Below are 19,602 nucleotides of genomic sequence, written 5' to 3' on the forward strand. Positions count from 1 at the left end.
GTGGTGGTAATAACTAGAAGGAGTTGGATTAACTGTATTAATTCTGTTATAGGGCCAGTAGAGGCTGAAAGGCCATCTGGGAAGAGAGGCAACATCAGATCTCCACAGACATTTGTTCTTTGTCCTAGAATATGATCAGCACACATAATGTTTCAAGCAATCTGCAGAAACGTGAATTTTGTATGGATCTAGATCAGATCACAATGGAATGAAAATATTCCTCTAGCAAGTCATTAACTTCATTGTCTGCCAGCAATAGTGAAGCTGGCTGATCTACTTCAGTATCAGGTTTGAGTCCTACAGTGACAAATGTTGTCAAGATGGAATTATTTGAAATGAATACATGGGTTACCTCAAAGATCACATAGTATGCTTTATTAAAGAGTCTTACTACAGGCAGGAAAGTCATCCCTCCAGTCCCGCACCGGGGACCCAGCATGAGAGCATGCTCTAGCATACTCTGTCACCGCCCTGCAGTATGTTTCATCGTCATCCACTCTGAAATGACAAAACAAGAGAGTAATCAAGGAACTCAAATCCCATCTACAAATCTCTTCCACAGGACACTGCACGGGATACTTCACACATAGCTGACACCGCTCAGTCATAACAGCACACAGCGAAAATACTATGAAAAGGAACAAGCTTTACTGAATACACTGAATACTGAAAAGTTATTTCATTGTAATACTACCACAATGAACAAAACCACTAATTTATTTCAAAAAAGATAAATGCTGCTTATGGTGAAAGAGAAACATGACCTTGTCTTGAAGACAATGGACAACTCAACAGTCTCAAGATCCATGTCTCAGGCCCTCTCCCTCCTGCATGACATGGAAACTCTGACCTAAACCGATAAAAAACATTCTGGTCCAAGTAATAAGTTCAAGTTTCCAATTGCCTATCAGTCCTTGAACTTAGGCAAGAAGAACCCTGTTGGTGGACTCCTGACCTTGTGCTGAAGTGCTTGGCACCAGAAGCATTATCCAGTGGATACTGTAGACAGGCTCAGGGATTTACAGCATGACCTTGGGCAAAGACTTAGTCTATACAGTAGAAGCTCTACAGTGTGCTTTTGCCAGGATCAGGTAAAGAAGTGTTCATCGGTGTTCAGGAAAACTCAAATTTTATTCAGATGTAAGTCACATAAGGTGAGATACCACCAAACTTTTGTTACTGTGAAAGTCCAACAACTCCCATCACTCACTGCGGAGGACTTGATGCCAAAATGAACTAGTCATAACACGACATTTCTATTATAAGCATGACTGTGACAGGTCAGCTGAGTTTGTCTTTCACCACGCAAGATCATGCTTCCTGCAAATTAATTGTCTTAAGAATATATTATATTGTGTTCGTATTCTGCTTTCAACACATCTGTTATCAAATCAAACACCACTATGGTCTTTGTTACAGTGATCAGAGTCTCTCCAGCTTTCCTTATCTAATCCAATTAAATGGGTCTTAATAGAAAGAATACTTGGCATATACTATGGCCCCACAGAAAGTTTCATAAACTGACACTAAGCCACAAGAAGAGAGGTCTCTTTTATAAACAAAATAAGCCTAAATTAATGAGGTTCTGAGACACAGAAACTTCCTTCAAGGTTTTTAACATTCACACAATTCACATCAATACATATGCATGTTGACAAAAATCAAATCCACCTTAATGCCATGGCACTAATTCAGTATCACATTCGAAAATTTGTTTTTCATTATACTTCTTTTGCTAAGAAAAAGTCACAATAAACTCCTGAGTTACAATGAGACCATAGAGAGGCAACTCGTCTCTTCTCTGAGCAAAATCAATGTACAGATCATAAACTTCAGGAAGCACACTTGGGAGATTTGCCTACAAACACAAATTCTTCCATCCTGAATTTATGGTAAAGCAGAAAACTAAAAATTCATCAAAAATGAACTAACAAGTTGTAATGGATTATACTGAGTAATTCTTACTTTTAGTCTTGTGATCCTTTTGTATGTTTTTGATTAAACTGATGATACGCTGAGAAGGCCATAATAGTATCTGGTGAAAATTCTACTATTTATAACAATTACTTCTTAATTTAAAAACTCTACTAAAAAGGAAGTGGTACACTGCTCAGTTATCTATTCAATTACACTCTGGAGCACCAGTTTAACTTGAATGACAAGAACTAAATCGGAGTCTGGAGAGCTAAGGGAAAAATACCAGGTTGCATATAATGCCAGCAGCTGAGGGGGTGTAACTCCCACCAAAGCCAACAAGAGTTGAATTTCTTTTGACTACTGTGAATTTACATAAATAAAACAATGTTGAAAAATTCTACTAATTTGAACCACAGTGGTTGCTCATAGAAGCAGTCCAACTGTGTCAGACAAATGGTCCAACTCCCCCAGTATCATTGATATTTCCCCCTGGTATCATCTCCATGTATTTTTGATTCAGGACCTCCAGATACAGGTTTCAGGCTTTTTGTGATTAGCAGTTCCTCTTTTATAATTAGTGATTCGCCATGGATTTCTCTTCCGTGTATTTGTCTAGTATTTCCTTGAATCCATGTAAACCTTTAGCAATCAAAATATCCCTTGACAGGCTGGTGCTGTGTCCTTTGTTTCCACACTAAATCACCCACTGAGAAACCCCATCTCTTTTGCTTTGAACTTGGTTCCTCCTAACTTCCCTCAATGCTGCTCAGTTCTGGTCTCAAACGAAAGAGTGAGCATTCATTTCATGCATCAAAAATAAATACACAAGAACTCCAGTCTTACCTGCAAAGATCATTCATACAGCTAGAAATATAAGAATACGGATCTATGCTTTCATGACAGCTGAGAAAAGGAAACTGTAGGAATATTTGGCACTTGAAGAATATGTCCTGTGTATTAAGAAGAATCAGTAAACAACAGTTAGCAAATACTTTCTGAACAAGCGTAATTCTTTTTAGCTTTATTTCCCTAGCCTAGGGTCCTTTATATCCCCATTAGAATTTGAGAATCTCACAGTTTCAATTTATTATTATGTCTCCTTCATTATTCTTCCTAAAATTTGTCCTCTCTGCCTAGGCTGTTTTGATTGCATGCTGCTTCTAAACCAGCTGGGATGAAAGAGTGTGAAATGACAAAAAAAGCATTTTGTTTCAATGCAGGAGCTGAGCATGTTACTTCAGCAGTATTTCACAATTTCCAAAATAATGAGGTGTAAGATGCCAGGACTGGAAACTGAACCCAAGTTTAATGCAGCCATGAAGTGCTCTGCCAGCAGACCTGTGCCGCTTGGCACATCCTATCTGAGCCTTTGTACTTTTAAGCTAAACATCTGAAGACCTTCAGACATTCCCTAGCAACAGTCCTGATCTGAATCTTTCCTTTCTTAAAGCCTCAATGCATTTAAGGCTTTTTTCAACATGGTGTATATTGCTAGATTCTTGTACCATCACTAGGCAGTGAAGATTAAGAATATATATATATATATATATATACACACACACAACACAATTAATTTACCTCAGTGGATTCTGCATCCGCTGAACAAGGACTGGAAAAATCTGAGGCAGTAGGTACACAAGCTATGTCATCTGAGGTTTGCACAGCCCAGCTATTTGCAAATTCAGCAATGTCTTCTGTATATTCACCAACTGCACAAAAACGTTGGAAGATCACCCAGGAAAAAAAAAAAATGTCAACACAAGAACAAAAGACAGCTTGGAAATTTCTGGTAGTTTTTCAATGTGTTCGTTACCTCAGTTACAGATATGTTCAGAGTATGAGTGGTGTAGAAAAATGTTATTTTTCTTTTTTAATTTCAGGTAGTATTTTATACTACATTTAAATGAAAAGATAAAAAAAAAATATGACAAGGTGTTGGTTGGGATTTTTTAAGTGCGATAACTGACAATCTTATAACAAATATACAAATAAGGACAAGCATTATGCATTGAATACTTAAGAAAAAATACATTTCTTTAAAACAATTTAAGGCTTTCATCATGTTTCACAAAGGTCAGTTAGCACTATTATCTCCCTCTTTTTCCCTTGCTGCAGAAAAGCCCTACAACAAACACACCACTATACACCCACCTCTCCTCACAGCATGAGTATGGGAGAATTAATGAACAAGATGCATGACTGGAAGTCATGGCAACAGACTGAGGAAGATACTCGAGCACACAAAAAGGCTGGCAGTAAAGAAACAGACCCAAAATTTCCATATTTTTCCAGCAAGAACTAAATATTACATTTTCTCTGTGTTCTTAATTATGTTTAAAAGGATACGTTGCCTCCACTTCGAAGAACCTTAAAGTAATTGGTATCTATGCTACAGTTATCTATATCTATGCATGGTCAGGAGATGATAGGGTATTGAAATGAAATCAGCTACAGTTTTTTCCACACAGCTGTACTATCCAAAACTTAAACTAACGTCTTCTAGCACAAGATGTACAAAGGTTGACACTCTGCAATGTGGAAAGCCCCAAAGCACACTAATCAGATATTTGTACTTGGATCTCCACAAATAAACAAAGACAAGATCCTAACCACCAGTCTATTTTACTTAAGAGCCAGGGAGACTTAAAACATTTCTCCCTCTCTGACAGAACAATTCTTTACTCAGAAAACCCTTCCCAGACACAAAAAGATGGGTTTTGATCTAGAGGTAAACCTGTTGACATAACTCTAGTTCTGCAAAAACATTCAAATATTTTATTTACGTTTCGACATGGCTTTAAAATAAATTTCTAAGTCCTCAAAAAATGCCACAAAATCACTGTCCTTGAAACAGTTCTATGCACAGATACAACCTTGTATATTAAAGCAATACAAAGATGCCATTAAAGGTGAAGATAAGGAAACAGAAAAGGAGTTTGTTCTTAAAGTGTGCTTTGAGATGGAGTATTATATGCCTCTCAGCAACTTATCTATTTGGAACATTGCATATAGAAAACATTCAGACCCTGGAAGACTCAGGATAGATGTAAGAGTTTCCCTTACACTACTGGGTGAAGTAGTTTAGCTGGGGGAGATAAATCATCATCCCAAATGATTTATAAGATTTGGAAACACTCAGAAAAATGTTGCGGCTTAGAAATAATTTGAATTAGCAGTCTGTTCTTGTGAACATATCAGAACTTCGTGCGTTATATTTGCACAGAGTCAAGGCACCACGTTATACAACTGGTTCAAGGTTAAAATGATTCGTAGAACTCTTGATTGTACGCTACAATAATACTATCATTTCTGATAAGGAAAAATGCTAGAAGAAATTATGATGGTGAAGAAATGTAGCTGCGGAAATGAAGAAAGCTAAAAGCTGGAAGTCTTTTATAACAGATAATACATTTAAAGATACTGAAATTACTGTTTTTTAGAGATGATGTGAATTCATTATCTCCTCCAAACTCCATTTTTTCTTTATTATTACGGATCACCAGTTTTAACTAGTTATTAAACATACTGTACTCTGGTGTGCAAAAGTTAATGTATGAAGCAGGGAACTTACTGCTCTCATGGCAGAAGAAGTATGAGAAATTTATATTGGGCAGATTTTTAAAGGCTATACAAAGATAGATACACTGTGTCTTCCTTCACTTAGAAAGTCAAAAAGCTCCACTGTCAACCATAAAAAATGGGGGAAAACAGAGGAAGGGAAAAATGTTACAGTGAGATAATTTTTGTGACTTTAGAATATGCAGGGCCATGGGACTAGATTCTCTCAGCAATTAATGGTAACAGTAAAACAGTCCTATCTTTGTTTTTATCAGAAGCTGAGAAAAATATTCATCATATTCTCATGCTTGTTCTTTTTTTTTTCTTTTTCACATTAGTTGCAAGTAGGACAAAAGTCCCAACAGAGTATTCCTTACATCACAGACTACAGAATATCCTACCAGCTTAGCAAGTCATCTCTGCCTCAGACGCAGCATTGGGCAATTCCTCATCCTACAGGATAGTTGGAGGCCCATAATACACCATACCAACAAAGAAATACAAGGAACTCTCTGGCAACAGCTTTGAAATTGACATATTTCAACTAGCATTTTTATGATGCTCATATAAACGAATGACTGGAGATGGTGCTTTTTCCAAATATTAATATTTTGACTCTTATTTCCTTCTCCTTCCATCCTTAAACACAGAGAAAACCACAAGCATTTGTTTATTTATTTATTATTTGAAGGCACTTTCATCAGCTAAGATAAACATACCCCAAGTGCTTTGCTGAGCAAGAAAAGGCTAAAACATAGATATAAATACTTTCTTGAACTGAGACCTTTTCCCTTAACTTCTTTAATGATGAGGAAAAGTAAAGCAGATATTCTATTTTCTACTGAAATAACTGAAACGGCACTCTGCCTTTTTACAGTATTATATTTAAAGTGAACATGGAAGTTGTTCACACAAGGTAAGGGTGTATTTCTAAGCTATTTACTTACTATTTTGCAGTATCAGGTCATCATATTTATTGCCATTAAAATTTCCACAGAGGCCACAAGGTTTTCCCTTATAATCTTCTGTCAGCTTAATATAAATACCAGAGTTTCCATCCCAAGCAAGAGAAAAGCCAAAGGTAGTCTTCACCAGAATATAGTCAGCCAGTCTCTCAAGGAAAGCATTTCCAACTGTCTGAGGCAACATTAATCTGGAAAAATAAACAGCCTGCTTCAAAGATCTCAGATGAGATGAGGTTAGTGCTAGAAAAATACCACATAAAACATCACCTTCTAACTCACTAAGCCCTTTTTCCCAGGTGTATACAGTCACTTCCACTCAATTCTTCATCATGTTTTTACTATCTTTTCCTCTCTTTACTTCTCTATATCAACCATCAGAAATGAATGATTTTCTGCTGTATACACCTATCAGTTGTACCAATTATAAGCCTGAAAGAATAATGAATCTTCATTTTCAAAGTCCAGCATGGGCACATTGAGGAAAACGTGACTTCATGAGCATACTGCGTTGAGCAAGGAGCTATGTGACACTATGACCATCAGCAGCCCTTCTGGACACAGGGTCCTCACCGGGTTAGACATCTACAAATGGGGGAACTTACAGTACAGAAAATCCTATTGCCCAATATACTGTATATTTTCCTCCTGTGGCCAAAGACCACTGGACAAGAATATTGCAGCACGGATCTAATCCTAATCTTCCAAAGTTGCTTCTGTTGGGATGAAAAGCATCACTGTAGCTATCAGTCTCAGATGCTAATGGCTATAGTATTACATCAAAGGGGATGGCAAGAACACCTTAACAACTCTGAAATTTTCTGTACTTTATCAACCAGTAAAACATACTTATGATAGCCTTGCACTCATCTTTTTACTTATTAAAAAACAACTGGTAAATTTGGGAGTTTGATGTACCTCGGAGATGTTTTGTGGAGTTTTTGCCCCAAAGGGGCAAAGGGGATTTAAGATCTTTGATTCAACCAATTCAGACTTGTCTAGAAGATTATGTCTTACATTAAGTACATCTACCAAGAATAAATAATGACTGCCTTGTTCAAAATGGTATTAGCTAGAATTGTCTGATGCAGACTTTGTCTATAAAAAGTAGGGATGGGTAATTGTTAGGTTACAGCTGAGAAGCTGAACTCAAGGTTTATGCGGGGAGTGTATGCTTTCCTCACTCAGGTATTACATCAGCACCATTACATCTGCTCACACTAGAGCTCTATCAGCCCCAATACAGAACAGCTCAGGATCAGTAAAGATATATACCAAATTATTTTCTCTGGCTGGTGTAAAAAGCATCGATTTCCCAAACTCCACACTATCTTTTTGCAATAAAATGTTAAAAGCCACATTAGAACACTTACCTGATTCCTTCTTTTCTTACTTCATGTCCCGAAATAATTATTTCTTCTTGGTTTGAAAAAAATAAGCTGACGGACCTCTGACAATTATACACCGAACCGTAACAATGAGGACTGTTATGAACCTTAGGGGGGAAAAATATACACACAATAAGAATAAATGTTTGGTTTCAATAATTTCATGCAATTTTTCATAAATTCATGTATGATATTTTACATTTCTATGCACCAATCAATGAAAGAGCTTTACAAATAAATATGTAAAATATAAAAAAGTCATAATTACAAAGATATGCAAAACTTGAAGTTCACGCTACCCAATACTACTGGGAAATATAAATACAGCAACTGTTTAATAGCACACGGCATCACAAGACAGTGGTTTAAACACTGGATGAAATACTCAGGTATTTTATGTAGATGAACTTCAGAGACACTGTAATAAGCTAGCTTATAACTGCCAACTTAGGAGCTTGGTATTTGCATTCACGAGACACCCCTTTTGCTGTTTCCAGAGGTCTAATCTACAAGAGCGGACTACAAACCAATACGAAACCTCAGAGTAATACTAGCGTTCTCCATGCCAACTGAGACTGGCACCAGCTGAACTATGGCATGACTTCATGAACCACTGAGGATTTGTTGAGATTTTGGAGTGTTCCCACGGATTACTGCAGGCATCTAACTTACATGGATCTGTTAAAACCCGTTTCGCGCTGGCTTTGCAGCCCTGCTAATGGAGAAGGGCAGGCTTTTCTGAAGTCTGCCTCTCCCCATTATACATATATAGCATAGAGAGCCAGGGTACTGGTTTGAATCGCATATCAGCTTCCCTAGTTTGAACACAGCAATGGAAACACAAGTTTCAGTCAGCCAGAGAGAGATTTGCAAAACTGTCTCAGATATTGGCACTGTGTGACTTCCATGACTGCCTGCTACTAGAGAGAGGTGTTAACCTGATCCCAGATGCATGCTTCCAGAAATGAAAACCATGCAACTCCTATCTCAACATGTCTACAGTTTTATGGCAGTGAAGTAGATCTCACATAAAAAATGTATAATCAGACCTTGAAACAGGCATGATAAGCCAGCACTCTTCCTTTTTGTAGTTCGGCAAAAAAGGAGGCTACCCCTGAAGTCAGACTTCCTTTGCATTCCTGGCCTTTGGTGTGGCAGAACACAACTCCTGCAGGAAGGTCCTTTTCCCCAGAGACCACACAGCTTTCGTTGGCCAGGGCGTGCTCTCAGGACTTGAAGACTGTAGGCTCAGATTTACTCTGACTGATGATAGGGATATAGGTCTCCAAATTCCTGTGCATATGCTCTAACCAATTAACTGCTACAGACTTTTGAATTAAACTCACACAGTCTAAGTGAATTTTAAGCACATACCTACTCCAAGGGTTTGAGCAAAACTTCAACTGCTTTCCTTAATCTCAGTGGGGCTGAGCCACACAAACCTGTGGGATGCCCTAGACTATGGTGCTTCAAAAGCCTGTAAGCTGATTTTAGACACCACTGAGGAGACAGAGGAATGTGTTGTGAATCTTAGATGCCTATCACTAGCTAAATCAAAATGTAGACAGAGTTTAGATAGCTCAAATATGACTCCTATGACTGTGTGCGTCACCATTCTCTGAGAAGGATAGGAGTTGCATTACAGGTTTACTTGACGGTGCTGTGAAGCTAAATAGATTAGTAACTGGGAAACGTTTTGCCAACGTAGTAATGGAGGCTGTAAAAGTAACTAGAGCTACCATTTTTGTAGAAAAGATCTGTTGATAAACCCATACAGTGCTGACACATACTCGAATTGATCTTCCTAAACTGATACTTAATCCTGGAAGTAAAAACCAGTTACTGTTTCTTTGACTGAAATAAACCAAAGCAAGAAAATCATTAGAGTTTTTACATGTATAAAGAAAATCATAATTAAAGACATAATAAATGTTACTAGCATTGACAGCTGGCTTCTATGTGAACCTGGCCCAAGACAGAAACACAATCAAGGAAAAGCAAAATAATTCTGTTTTCTTCTCTTATAGAGAGGTGGATCATTAAAGCCAGAAGGACCATAATGTGAGGATTTGGCAAAGTTCTTGGCTGTCCATTGCCCAGCCTGTAGTGACTGCAGAGCTTCAACATTACTTACCAGTTTTCTGAGTAAACATTTTCAGTATTTAGCAAAACATGACATTTGTTCCAGCAATTGAATGGTAGTTTCTCTCTTTACAGAGCAACTGGAATCCACTGAAATATTGATTCTAGATTTTAATGTAAACTTGGGCTTTGCTACAGCATTTTCTCAAAACTCCTAAAAGATCATAGCTGCACACAGAATCCAAAGAATTAAAATGAAATCATGGAAGGCAGATGTAACAGCACCTGTCTATAATGAATAGTGTCTATAGTGAATAGAAATGGCAGTTTTAATGGCAGATTTATCTTCACTGGATGCTATTATCTGGGGGAGAGAAAGTCATGTGTTTATAAATGAAAACTAGTCCTTGGAGCAGGAATCAGCATCTAGGTCTGCCCTTTCCTCTGCAAGCACTGTGACCACCAGGGCTCAGAATTAGGACCCCTTTTGTCCTCTCTCCCCTGCCCAATCAGCACCAAATCCCAATCATGGTGTAAAAAATAACATAATGAGCTCTTATCCTCTCACCACAGTAACCAACAGCCTGATAAATAGGGCATCTGCCTTCAAAGAGGGTATAGGTTTGAACTCTATGTGACCCAAAGTCATTAACCATGGATACTCAGCAATTTGAGGAAATTACTAAAAAGAGTTCCTTCCATACATAGGTCAAGATGAAGGCTTTTGAGCTGTTAATCTTCTCTGCATGACGTAGAGGTAATCCAAAATTAGAACACAAATCCTCAGAGAGGACAGAGTTTTCCGTGGGCCAGGGAGGCAACTGCCCGTAGTGTGCCGACGGCTGTGAGTCAGGCCCCAGTACGCTCGGATGCCCAGCTATAGGGCAGGTGATAGCTGTTCACACTTTATTCAGCAACTCAGGTTTTTTTACAAGCTGACAGCTAAAGTTTATTGAAGTTTCCGAGGTCTGCTTTAAGACCCACTTTTGCTCCCAGAAAGGAGAGATCAGAGATCCTTTTTAGGATAGAGGGAGTAAGAAATACTATTTTTAAGATACTGACTCTGCTGATTATCATTTCATCAGTGTTTGAGTTACTGCACATAGGCTTAGACATTTTCCAGCAGCATAGTCTTATATTTAAGTAAGCAATGCAACGGTTTGATCCATTTATTGTCTCTTGACTTATTTTACTTATGATGATAAATAAGTCCTGTAATACAGGGATACTCAGTGTGTTATTTCTAGCGTATGTTCACATACTTACCCAAACCGTGTACTGGGGTTCTGGAGTACTGCAGTCTTTTGCAAAAATATAGGAGCAATTTCCTGGGAAGTAGTAGTAAATGCCATCGAATGTTTCAAAATGATACTGTCCCCACGATTTGCAAATCCCGTCTCGGTCCTTACCAGTGTTAGGTACTGGAGAGAACACACTGAGTTTACAACAAGCACAGTAATCAAAAATTGACAGGTGTCACAGGCATCTACAAAAGTAAGAGCTCAGAAAGGAAATAAGAGCTTATGAAGGAAATATATAGCAAGGAAAAAAGATGATAAACTCATTTCTTCAACTTTAAATAAAGTCAGTATGTTTTTTTTAATCTTTAGGCTGCAGTTTTCGTCATGTGCAATCATCATAAGCTATTAATTTGCTTCTGTGGAGATATTTTAATAATAAGTAGAGGCAAGGGATTTAGATCTACTGCAGATCCTGGAAGACAATTCTTGTTGATCCCTACACACAGCAGATTCCAGAAACCAGTGCATTGAAATAGTTGGTAATTTTATTTGCAATAAGTCACTGTTTGTTAGAAAAATGCAATGACTTTTTGATTGTTCAGCTAACTATAAAAAATCTGGCTAGCTACTAATGTACTAGACAGTGATCTATCATCTGTTATGGTATCTATGTATCATTACAGCCCAAGTGCTAAAATGTAGGCATTCCTGATGTTGCTCTCTATATATATCCTTAATGCATATCATTTTAATCCTCTTAGCTACTAGGGGAATGACAGTCCTACTACAGAGGAACCACAAATATGCTGTTAACAGCGTTGTTTTAAAACCTGCACCTTAAATCTCACTTGAAGCTGAAACTTGACTCTTTTGGCCCAAAACTTACCAATTTGGCACCTGCTTCCTTGAGCCTGAAATAACTGACAGTCACAGTCACCTGCCTCTGTGCAGGCTGCTCCATTAAGGCACTCCTGAGGACATGAACCTGTAAGCAAGCATAGCAGCCTTTTAGTAGATACAGTATTTTGCAAATAGGCTGAGAGATCCACATTGAATCTGTTTATTGTTAAATCATAAGCAGCTATATTAGCTAAGAAAATTAACCAACAACAATCCCCAGTTTTTAACATTTACTTAATTTTATCCTTTGTGTTCCCTGGTTAAAAGAAGCAGCAAGGTTCTCTCTCGTTTGGTTTGAGACTTGTAAACTAACAAAGGAGCAAAAGGTCAACCTCCTCCCAGCAAACAAAAGGTCAAGTTCCCATGTAAAGAAACCAAATCCCAGTCCTGCTGATCTTGAAATACACAGGACACAGATTATTCTAATTGACTAACTTCCGCACAATTTATACATATGTTCAGCTCCTCCCTCCTAAGCATTAAGATAAAGGGTACATTCAGCTTATGAACAGTCCAGAATTATAACTTACAGAGTCAAACCAAATTACAAATAACCTTCCCCCCATGCTAAAAAAAAGTCAAAGGTTATTTCTCCTTAAGAGCTGACTGGAGTCAGAGACTTAAGATTCCATGGGAATAGCTTGTTTTATGTTATAATTAGTAATTGTTTCCAAAAGCAGTTTCATTAAAGGGTTTTATAGCCTGTTTGGAAGCTAAGACCTCACTGTCATCCACTAACCATTCGCTGAGGTTGGTCTAAATCATAGTTCCCCAAAAGTGGAGAAGAAAGGTAGTCGCAAAGCAAAATTTCATTAGGTTTTGCAGATAGTTGCTTTCCTTCTTGCGGGAGGATTAAAACCCTAGATACAAATGCTTACAATCTTGCTGATAGAGATTAAAAAAGCATTGCAAAAAGCAGGAAATAAATGAAATAAACAGGCCCTTCCACTCCCAATGAAGCCATGGTAAAGCTGCTAGTGACATTAAATGGAAACAAAATGGGACCTATACAGTAAAGCACACACAGAAGTTACCAATGATTAAGAACATCAGCCTTCACTCCTTTCCATGCTTAGTTTTAATATTTTTCCATTTAAGTATTGCTTTCCAAATATATACAGATACTCTGAAAGTAGCACCAAAGCAGAAAATACTAGAAAATTTCTAGAACAGCACTAATATGGAAAACTTCTTTGTTGTTGTTAGAATTGTGAGCTGTAAAATTACATATATTCATTTACATGGGAAAACACAACAGAAAGCACCTACCGAGGCATATGTGTTTTCCAAGAAGGATACCAAAGTTCAGTTGCATACAATGAACTTTTCTGTGAAACCACTTCTGTAACTTGGACCTGCTTTATGTGTTTATACAGTGCTTAAAACCCTCCAGGAGCAGCTGCGTGTTCATTGTCTGAGCACCTCTGTTCATTTGCATACCCAGTTACACACCTCTCAGACATACTTACATCCTCTGCCAAGGCCAGAAAAAGTGGCAGAAAAGAAAAATTGCAATGGAACTAAACTTTATAAAAGTCAAAAGATTGGCTTAGTTAGCTGTTCAGATTTGGTTGTAAGACATTATTTTGAAAGTACAATTTTAACAGGAATTTTCCATGATTTAACATGGGTAAAATGAGAAAATGAGATAGGGCAGGGTTTTGTAGGGGACATAATGAGGAGGGCTTCCACAACCCACAGTAACACAGAAGAGCTGGTAGGAAGACAGCATTTGTTGGACCATCTCTCCTCCTGTGGGTGAGGAGCACGGCACTGACCTCCTGGAGGACTCTGTGTCAAGGCCCCATGAAGGTGTGACCGAGGAGAGGCAGCTTGAATCTGTCAGAGAAATGCAAAAGCAAAATCAGGGTGTTTGTGCTTTACAAATGAGATGATACAAGCCTGAGGCCTTGCAGCCTAACATTGGGTTGGGACTTATAATACAGAAGAGTAATTTGTGGCTTGGCCAGCACATGGCACAACTGTGGGTGCTGCAGGAGGGATTGGCAGCCTGGGCTATTGGGAAGGCAGCAACTGCAGCAACCGGCACTGTGGAGAGGGGAAGCACAGCTTTTGAGGCAATGGGGAAGGATACAGCTGTGCAGTGGGATCACCGCTGGCCTCTTCTCCATGCCCTCCAGTGCCAATGATCCAGCGGGACTCCACCTGGGGAGTTCTGCATTTACATTTGGAAGGAAGAGTGAGGGGCTGGAGAGCACTTGCGTTCTTTTCACTTTGGTCAAATACCAATAGCTGGACAGCTTGGAGATGTGATATCCCTCCATTTCCTCCTCTCCCCTAACTCATGCTCTGTGCCGCACCCTGATCATCCCACTGTGGCCACTCCAGCTGTGATGGATTTCATGTCCTCCTTGAGATCCTTCAGAATTGCATTTCAGTTCACCCCAAACAAAAGCAGAGGCGGATCTTCCTGATCTGCTTCCTGTCTTGTTTAGGAACCAGGGAGCATCGGACTATAAGGAAGCCCTGGACCTGACCCAGCACTGCACTACTGCAGTTTGTCACGTCGCATCGTCCCTTCCAAGAGCTGATCCCATTCCAGGCTGAAAGTACTCTGGGGTTTTTGCCCCCACTAGCCTGACTGGAGAGTTTACCAGGGTGAATTGCTGGGTAGTTAGATATTTTCCTCTTACATTTATTCATGGCCAGTTTAAATCCTTTTGTTTTATAAAGCTTGGCCCTTTTGCTTAAATAGCTCTTCTTCCCTGTGGTTTTTATTTATTCCCTCTCTGATGTACTATGAGAAAACAGTTACCCTTCTGTGCTCCCCACAGACGTATACGCCAGCCTTCAGCTGCACGACTAAGCAAAACAAACTGTTTAAGTCTTCATTTGTAAGCTAATTTCTTTCTTCCCTCCTGCCGCCAGTCATTCTCCAGGTCTGGGGATGGAACTAATGGATCTCAAAGTGAACGGCACTGCGCAAGGAACAGGTTAGGTTAAGTCTCACTAATGCCTTGCCAGTGACACAAAACCTTCCCTTTTCTAACTGGAAATACTTTGTGGGACGCATCCAAGAAGCACAATCTGTCTAAAATCAACCTGAAATGGACTTCTATCAAATCACCACCTGGAAGGCCCACACACCAAAATTATTCCTGGTCCCCATGGCCCATTGCTTGCCGGAGAGGATCTTTTCCCTCTCTGCACAACAAGACCTGTTTCCAATTCCCCTGATAGCTACTCTGAGCCATCCTCCTCAGGAAAGCAGCTTTTGGCCTTTGCGTTATTTTGGGGAGGTAGAGCATCCTTGCTGTGGCAGCACTTCCCTGCTGAAGGCCCTCCTGGGACACCGTCAGTCCCAAAGCCCCGTTTCCCTCAGAGGCTCGATTTGCCTTAACACAGTGTTTCACACCAGCTACCTTCTGTCTCAGCCAGGAGACACATAGATCTCAAAGGGACTCAGAGAAAATCATCTGTGGTTCAGCTGCAGGCTCCCCACAAGGCCCTGAGGAGGGACTGCCTGGGGCTTCACGCCTGCGCCCATCAAACGGGGTTGTAACCCTTCTGTGGGCTCCATAGCCTGAGACGTGTACCAGCGAGGGAATGAGATTCCCTCATTTACTATTAAATTTCAGCACAACATTGCCGGGATGCAGCGTTGAGGCAGCGGTGGGCCGGGGCGGTGGGAACCAGGGCCAGGCCGGAGCCACCACCGCACCACATGTGGGAGGGAGCCTTGCGGGTGGCGCCGCCATCGCGCCTCTCACCAAACACTAACAGCTTTCCAGGGCTCTCTCTTCACCCTCACAAAAGACAGAGGCATCGCGGTTTTATTTCCCATGGTGTGCGTCAGTCGGCTCGTCAGGGTGGGTCACCCACCAGGCGCTTTGCTGAGAGTGAATGAAGGCATGAAGCCACGGGCTCAGGCCGGGGGCGAGCAGGTAGGGAACAGCTGCTCCTCCTCACCATCCTCCTGTTACCAGGGCCCTTCTCCCCACAAAGGCTCCTTTGTACGGACAGCAAAGGCCTGGAGCAGAAAAGGGGGGAGGGCTTCCCCTCATTCCCACTTTTGGAGGTATAACCTACCTCGGTTGTTACGAGATCTCTTTTCTGTCGAGTAGCATTAAACTCATTTCTGGAAGAAAACAAAAAGGATCTTGTATAATCAAAGGTCCCTGGAGCAACCTGAATAAGCGGCTCCCCGGAGAGAAATGTTTCTCTCTGATTACCACCACTTTATCAAAGAGGTCTATTCTTGGGTTAACATTCTAAGAGGTGACTTTTTTTTCTCTTTTTTCTTTTCATGGTCTCATTTTACAGAATTGGGCAGCACTCCGATCTCTGCTTGGACAGGGAGGTACCTGGAGCTTGTGGGGGAGGCGTAAATAGGCAAAACAGGCTTACATGACAGGATACAAAATTGTAAAGCAGCTTCATATTTACTTGACTCTGCGTGTGAGTGGCTGCGAGTTCCCCCAAGTGTTATTTGAATATACTGTGATGGTACTTTTAATAGCAAGAGATGACTCTCCAGCTGTAGCTGACTTAAATTTGTGATTAAGTTTAGAAACAAGGGCATCAAACTATAAAACGTACTTAGTTTTATCAACAGTCCAAGATGGCATATCATTTGACGTGCATGTGTGTTCACTAGATGTATCAGAGGTCGCTAGACATACGAAGCTATGTCCAACTGGGTGCTTCCATCAAAATTGATGGCATAGTTCCCATTTAATTCAATGGGATCAGGAACATTCCCTAGTTTGGATTTTGTTTGGATTTCAGCTTCTACATGAAAACTTGTATTGAAAATGTTTATTTTAAGGCTGTATAGCACTTACTCTTCTGTGCTTCAAATAGCAGCTAGGATTTTATCATGCAATTAAAACTGTAGAAGGATATTCATTTAATGTATTTTTCCAGTCATGAAATCATGATCTCATCCTGGTTTTATTCCATTATTCCTCTAAGCTTTCTCGAGACCATAGAAGTATCATTTTTCATAAGGACCTCCATTTTTCAAACAGAGGACCCATGCCCTTTATGTAAATTCTTTGAAAAGAGTTGCAAACATTCTGAAAGTGTGTTTCGCATCCAGCGTACAATTACATGACATTTTACATGTCGAGTTCAAGGCTATATTTTACTTTCTAACTTGCACTGTGTCACACTTATTCATTCTTGTTCTGTTTGTAGGACTTGACAAGTAAGGAATAAAAACTTACCTTGAAGTTCTTCTCAAAAGAGAAAGCTTGCAATAAGATCCTGTAGATTAAAAAGTCATCAAATTAAATGTTTTTTCTACAGCCTCACTCTGCACTTGGCAAACAACAGTTTGTCAAGTTTAAAACAACGCTGTTGAATTTTGTTCTTTAATGACCCAAAGTTTTCCAGAGCATTTTTACACAAACTTTTTCTGCTTCCAAGGGATGTAGCACTACATGCTTTCCTTCCTGAGAGTTTGATTCTTTCAAGTACTCATCACCTGCAAGTTTCCATGGTCTCAGTTCTGGTATATGCTACCACAAAAAAGAGCAAAGGGTTTGTAGTTCTTCAGAGGCTCAGACCAAAACTGATAAAATACAAGAGGTGCTCAGAGCTTTCCAGAATCAAACTTCTAGGGTGGTTACCTACAATCATTTTCTGAATGTTACTTGTAAAACTCAATTGCAATCCACTTAACATGCTCTAGAGTCTATGCTTAAAAAAAAAAAAAAAAACCAACAAAAAAAACCCCCAACAAACGAACCAAACAAAACACCCCTTCTTTCTCATATTGCCTTAGAAATCTTTATAATTGCTGCAAGAAAACTATCTACAAGATCCATTTGCATTACATAGAAAATAGGATCATTTCTATAACCAGAAGAGCGATTATTTACCCTAGCATTCTATAATTGCTGAAACAAACTGCAGGTGTAGTCTGATCAAACAAAATCATACCCCACTGAAAATTATTATATGCTTACTCATCTAGCAATAATGGCAAGAAAGCCAAGAAACTTAAATTTTGTTCTTAAATAATTGTTTTGTAACAAATTCAGGCATAAAAATGTTTCTTTTGAAAAGAAAATAAGAGCTATAGTTTAGTTTCTACATCTGTGAGAGAGAATGGTGATATATATTTTGGTGATATAAATTTTTTATTTATGAATTCCAGCAAGGGTCAAAAAAATTGTTTTATAATGATAGAAAAATAAGGAGCTGTATTATTAAAATATTTAGAAAGATCTTTTGAAAAGTTAGTATTACTACAAAAATGGAATATAGTTCTTACCTTGCAAAGAGGACAGCAGTGAATGAAGCAAGAATATACTCCATGGTATCATTAAATTGAGCTTTCCCACGATGTTCATTTCAGTATAACTTAGCAATAGGAAATTTATCCAAATTAATGGCTTTGATTACGATGGCATCTTAGAACCATGTATTTCTACAGTGTCTTTAAATCCTTTAAAAGTTAGATAGTTGGATGCATTATTTAAAATAATGCAATACAAAAAAGGAAAAGAAAAGGAGACATCATGCTTGGTAGCTACATACAGCTTCAGGAGCTTTGCAAGCGTTGCATGCAACTTTCTGGCTACATGTGTCTCATTAGTAATGCATGGTAACTCCTCAGCAGCGTCTGTATTAGTTACACTTTCACTAGACCTGCAAGTATTACTCCTCTGTTGAATTGAATCAGCCCTTTATAACATAGCAGACAATGACATAGAAATGTTGCCATGTCATGATGGTTTGAGAGTTCCTTCAGTCGTCACACACCTTTGTGTGCTTTGAGGCTTGCGCTGAGTGCTGCCCTTTACAGCTTATTACAATGAAACACTTTTGCAAGACCCTGCAATGATGCTACTGTATAAATTATAACCAGATGGTTTTAGAGATTAACATATTAATGTTCCTTATCTGTTCTAAAAGGAGACACATGAACTTCCATTAAAAATACACCTGGATTTTTAAGAATATTGTAGATACATTTTTGTGTATAGTTTGCTTATATCACAAAAGGAGACTTCCCAGAGGATAATTATATTTCATTTTTAATAACATGTTATGAACATCTTATATTAGCAAAAAGGAGAAAGAAGTCAATAGGCCCAATATGTTTTGTTTCTAATTTTCATTAAATTATAAAAATATAATTACACCAAAATTGAAAATTATCATCTTTTAAAATAGAAAAATCTTACCTGCTTTACCCTAACATTAACAGAATCATCAAAAAGTGCAGTTTTAAAGACACATATAATGCTAATTGAAACTACTACTACTTGTTTTATTTTGTGAAGCCTATCTTTTGCCTAACCCTCCACTCTCCCTAGGATGTGCTTTGTAAGACCCTCTGCACATGCTGCAGAAGGTGGGTTTGGACCAAAATAAAATTGAGAAGTTGATGGCATCTCTCAAGTAAAAAGTTCTCCCATCATTTCTTCTAGCCCTTTGTCTTCCCCGCTCCCCAGCTGGACCAGAAGAGAAGGCAAAGGAAAACACTCAACCTCTCCAACCACAAAGACAAAACCCTGTGTCCACACAGCAGCCAACAGTACTCACGCAGGTTCGGGATCACTGGTGGCCCAAGGATACTTA

General features: G+C 39.1%; 1 protein-coding gene across 1 annotated transcript in view; it reads right to left on the reverse strand.

The window, feature by feature from the left end:
• The window catches only part of OTOGL (otogelin like), a gene marked incomplete at its 3' end in the record, with an annotated part of 97,430 nt that extends 79,041 nt beyond the window's left edge, over positions 1-18,389 (reverse strand). Inside the window, exons 1-11 of the mRNA XM_082308968.1 lie at positions 18,290-18,389; positions 17,238-17,277; positions 16,099-16,147; positions 13,827-13,887; positions 12,035-12,133; positions 11,174-11,328; positions 7,811-7,932; positions 6,423-6,628; positions 3,496-3,626; positions 2,761-2,867; positions 392-498 (exon numbers count right to left, since the gene is read on the reverse strand). Coding sequence (XP_082165094.1) covers positions 392-498; positions 2,761-2,867; positions 3,496-3,626; positions 6,423-6,628; positions 7,811-7,932; positions 11,174-11,328; positions 12,035-12,133; positions 13,827-13,887; positions 16,099-16,147; positions 17,238-17,277; positions 18,290-18,368 — 1,156 coding nt within the window. The 5' untranslated portion in view covers positions 18,369-18,389. The remainder of the gene's footprint in view (positions 1-391; positions 499-2,760; positions 2,868-3,495; positions 3,627-6,422; positions 6,629-7,810; positions 7,933-11,173; positions 11,329-12,034; positions 12,134-13,826; positions 13,888-16,098; positions 16,148-17,237; positions 17,278-18,289) is intronic.
• Positions 18,390-19,602: the final 1,213 nt, after the last annotated feature.

The sequence above is a fragment of the Platalea leucorodia genome (genome assembly GCF_965183815.1).
Source record: "Platalea leucorodia genome assembly, chromosome: 4".
NCBI lineage: Eukaryota > Metazoa > Chordata > Aves > Pelecaniformes > Threskiornithidae > Platalea > Platalea leucorodia.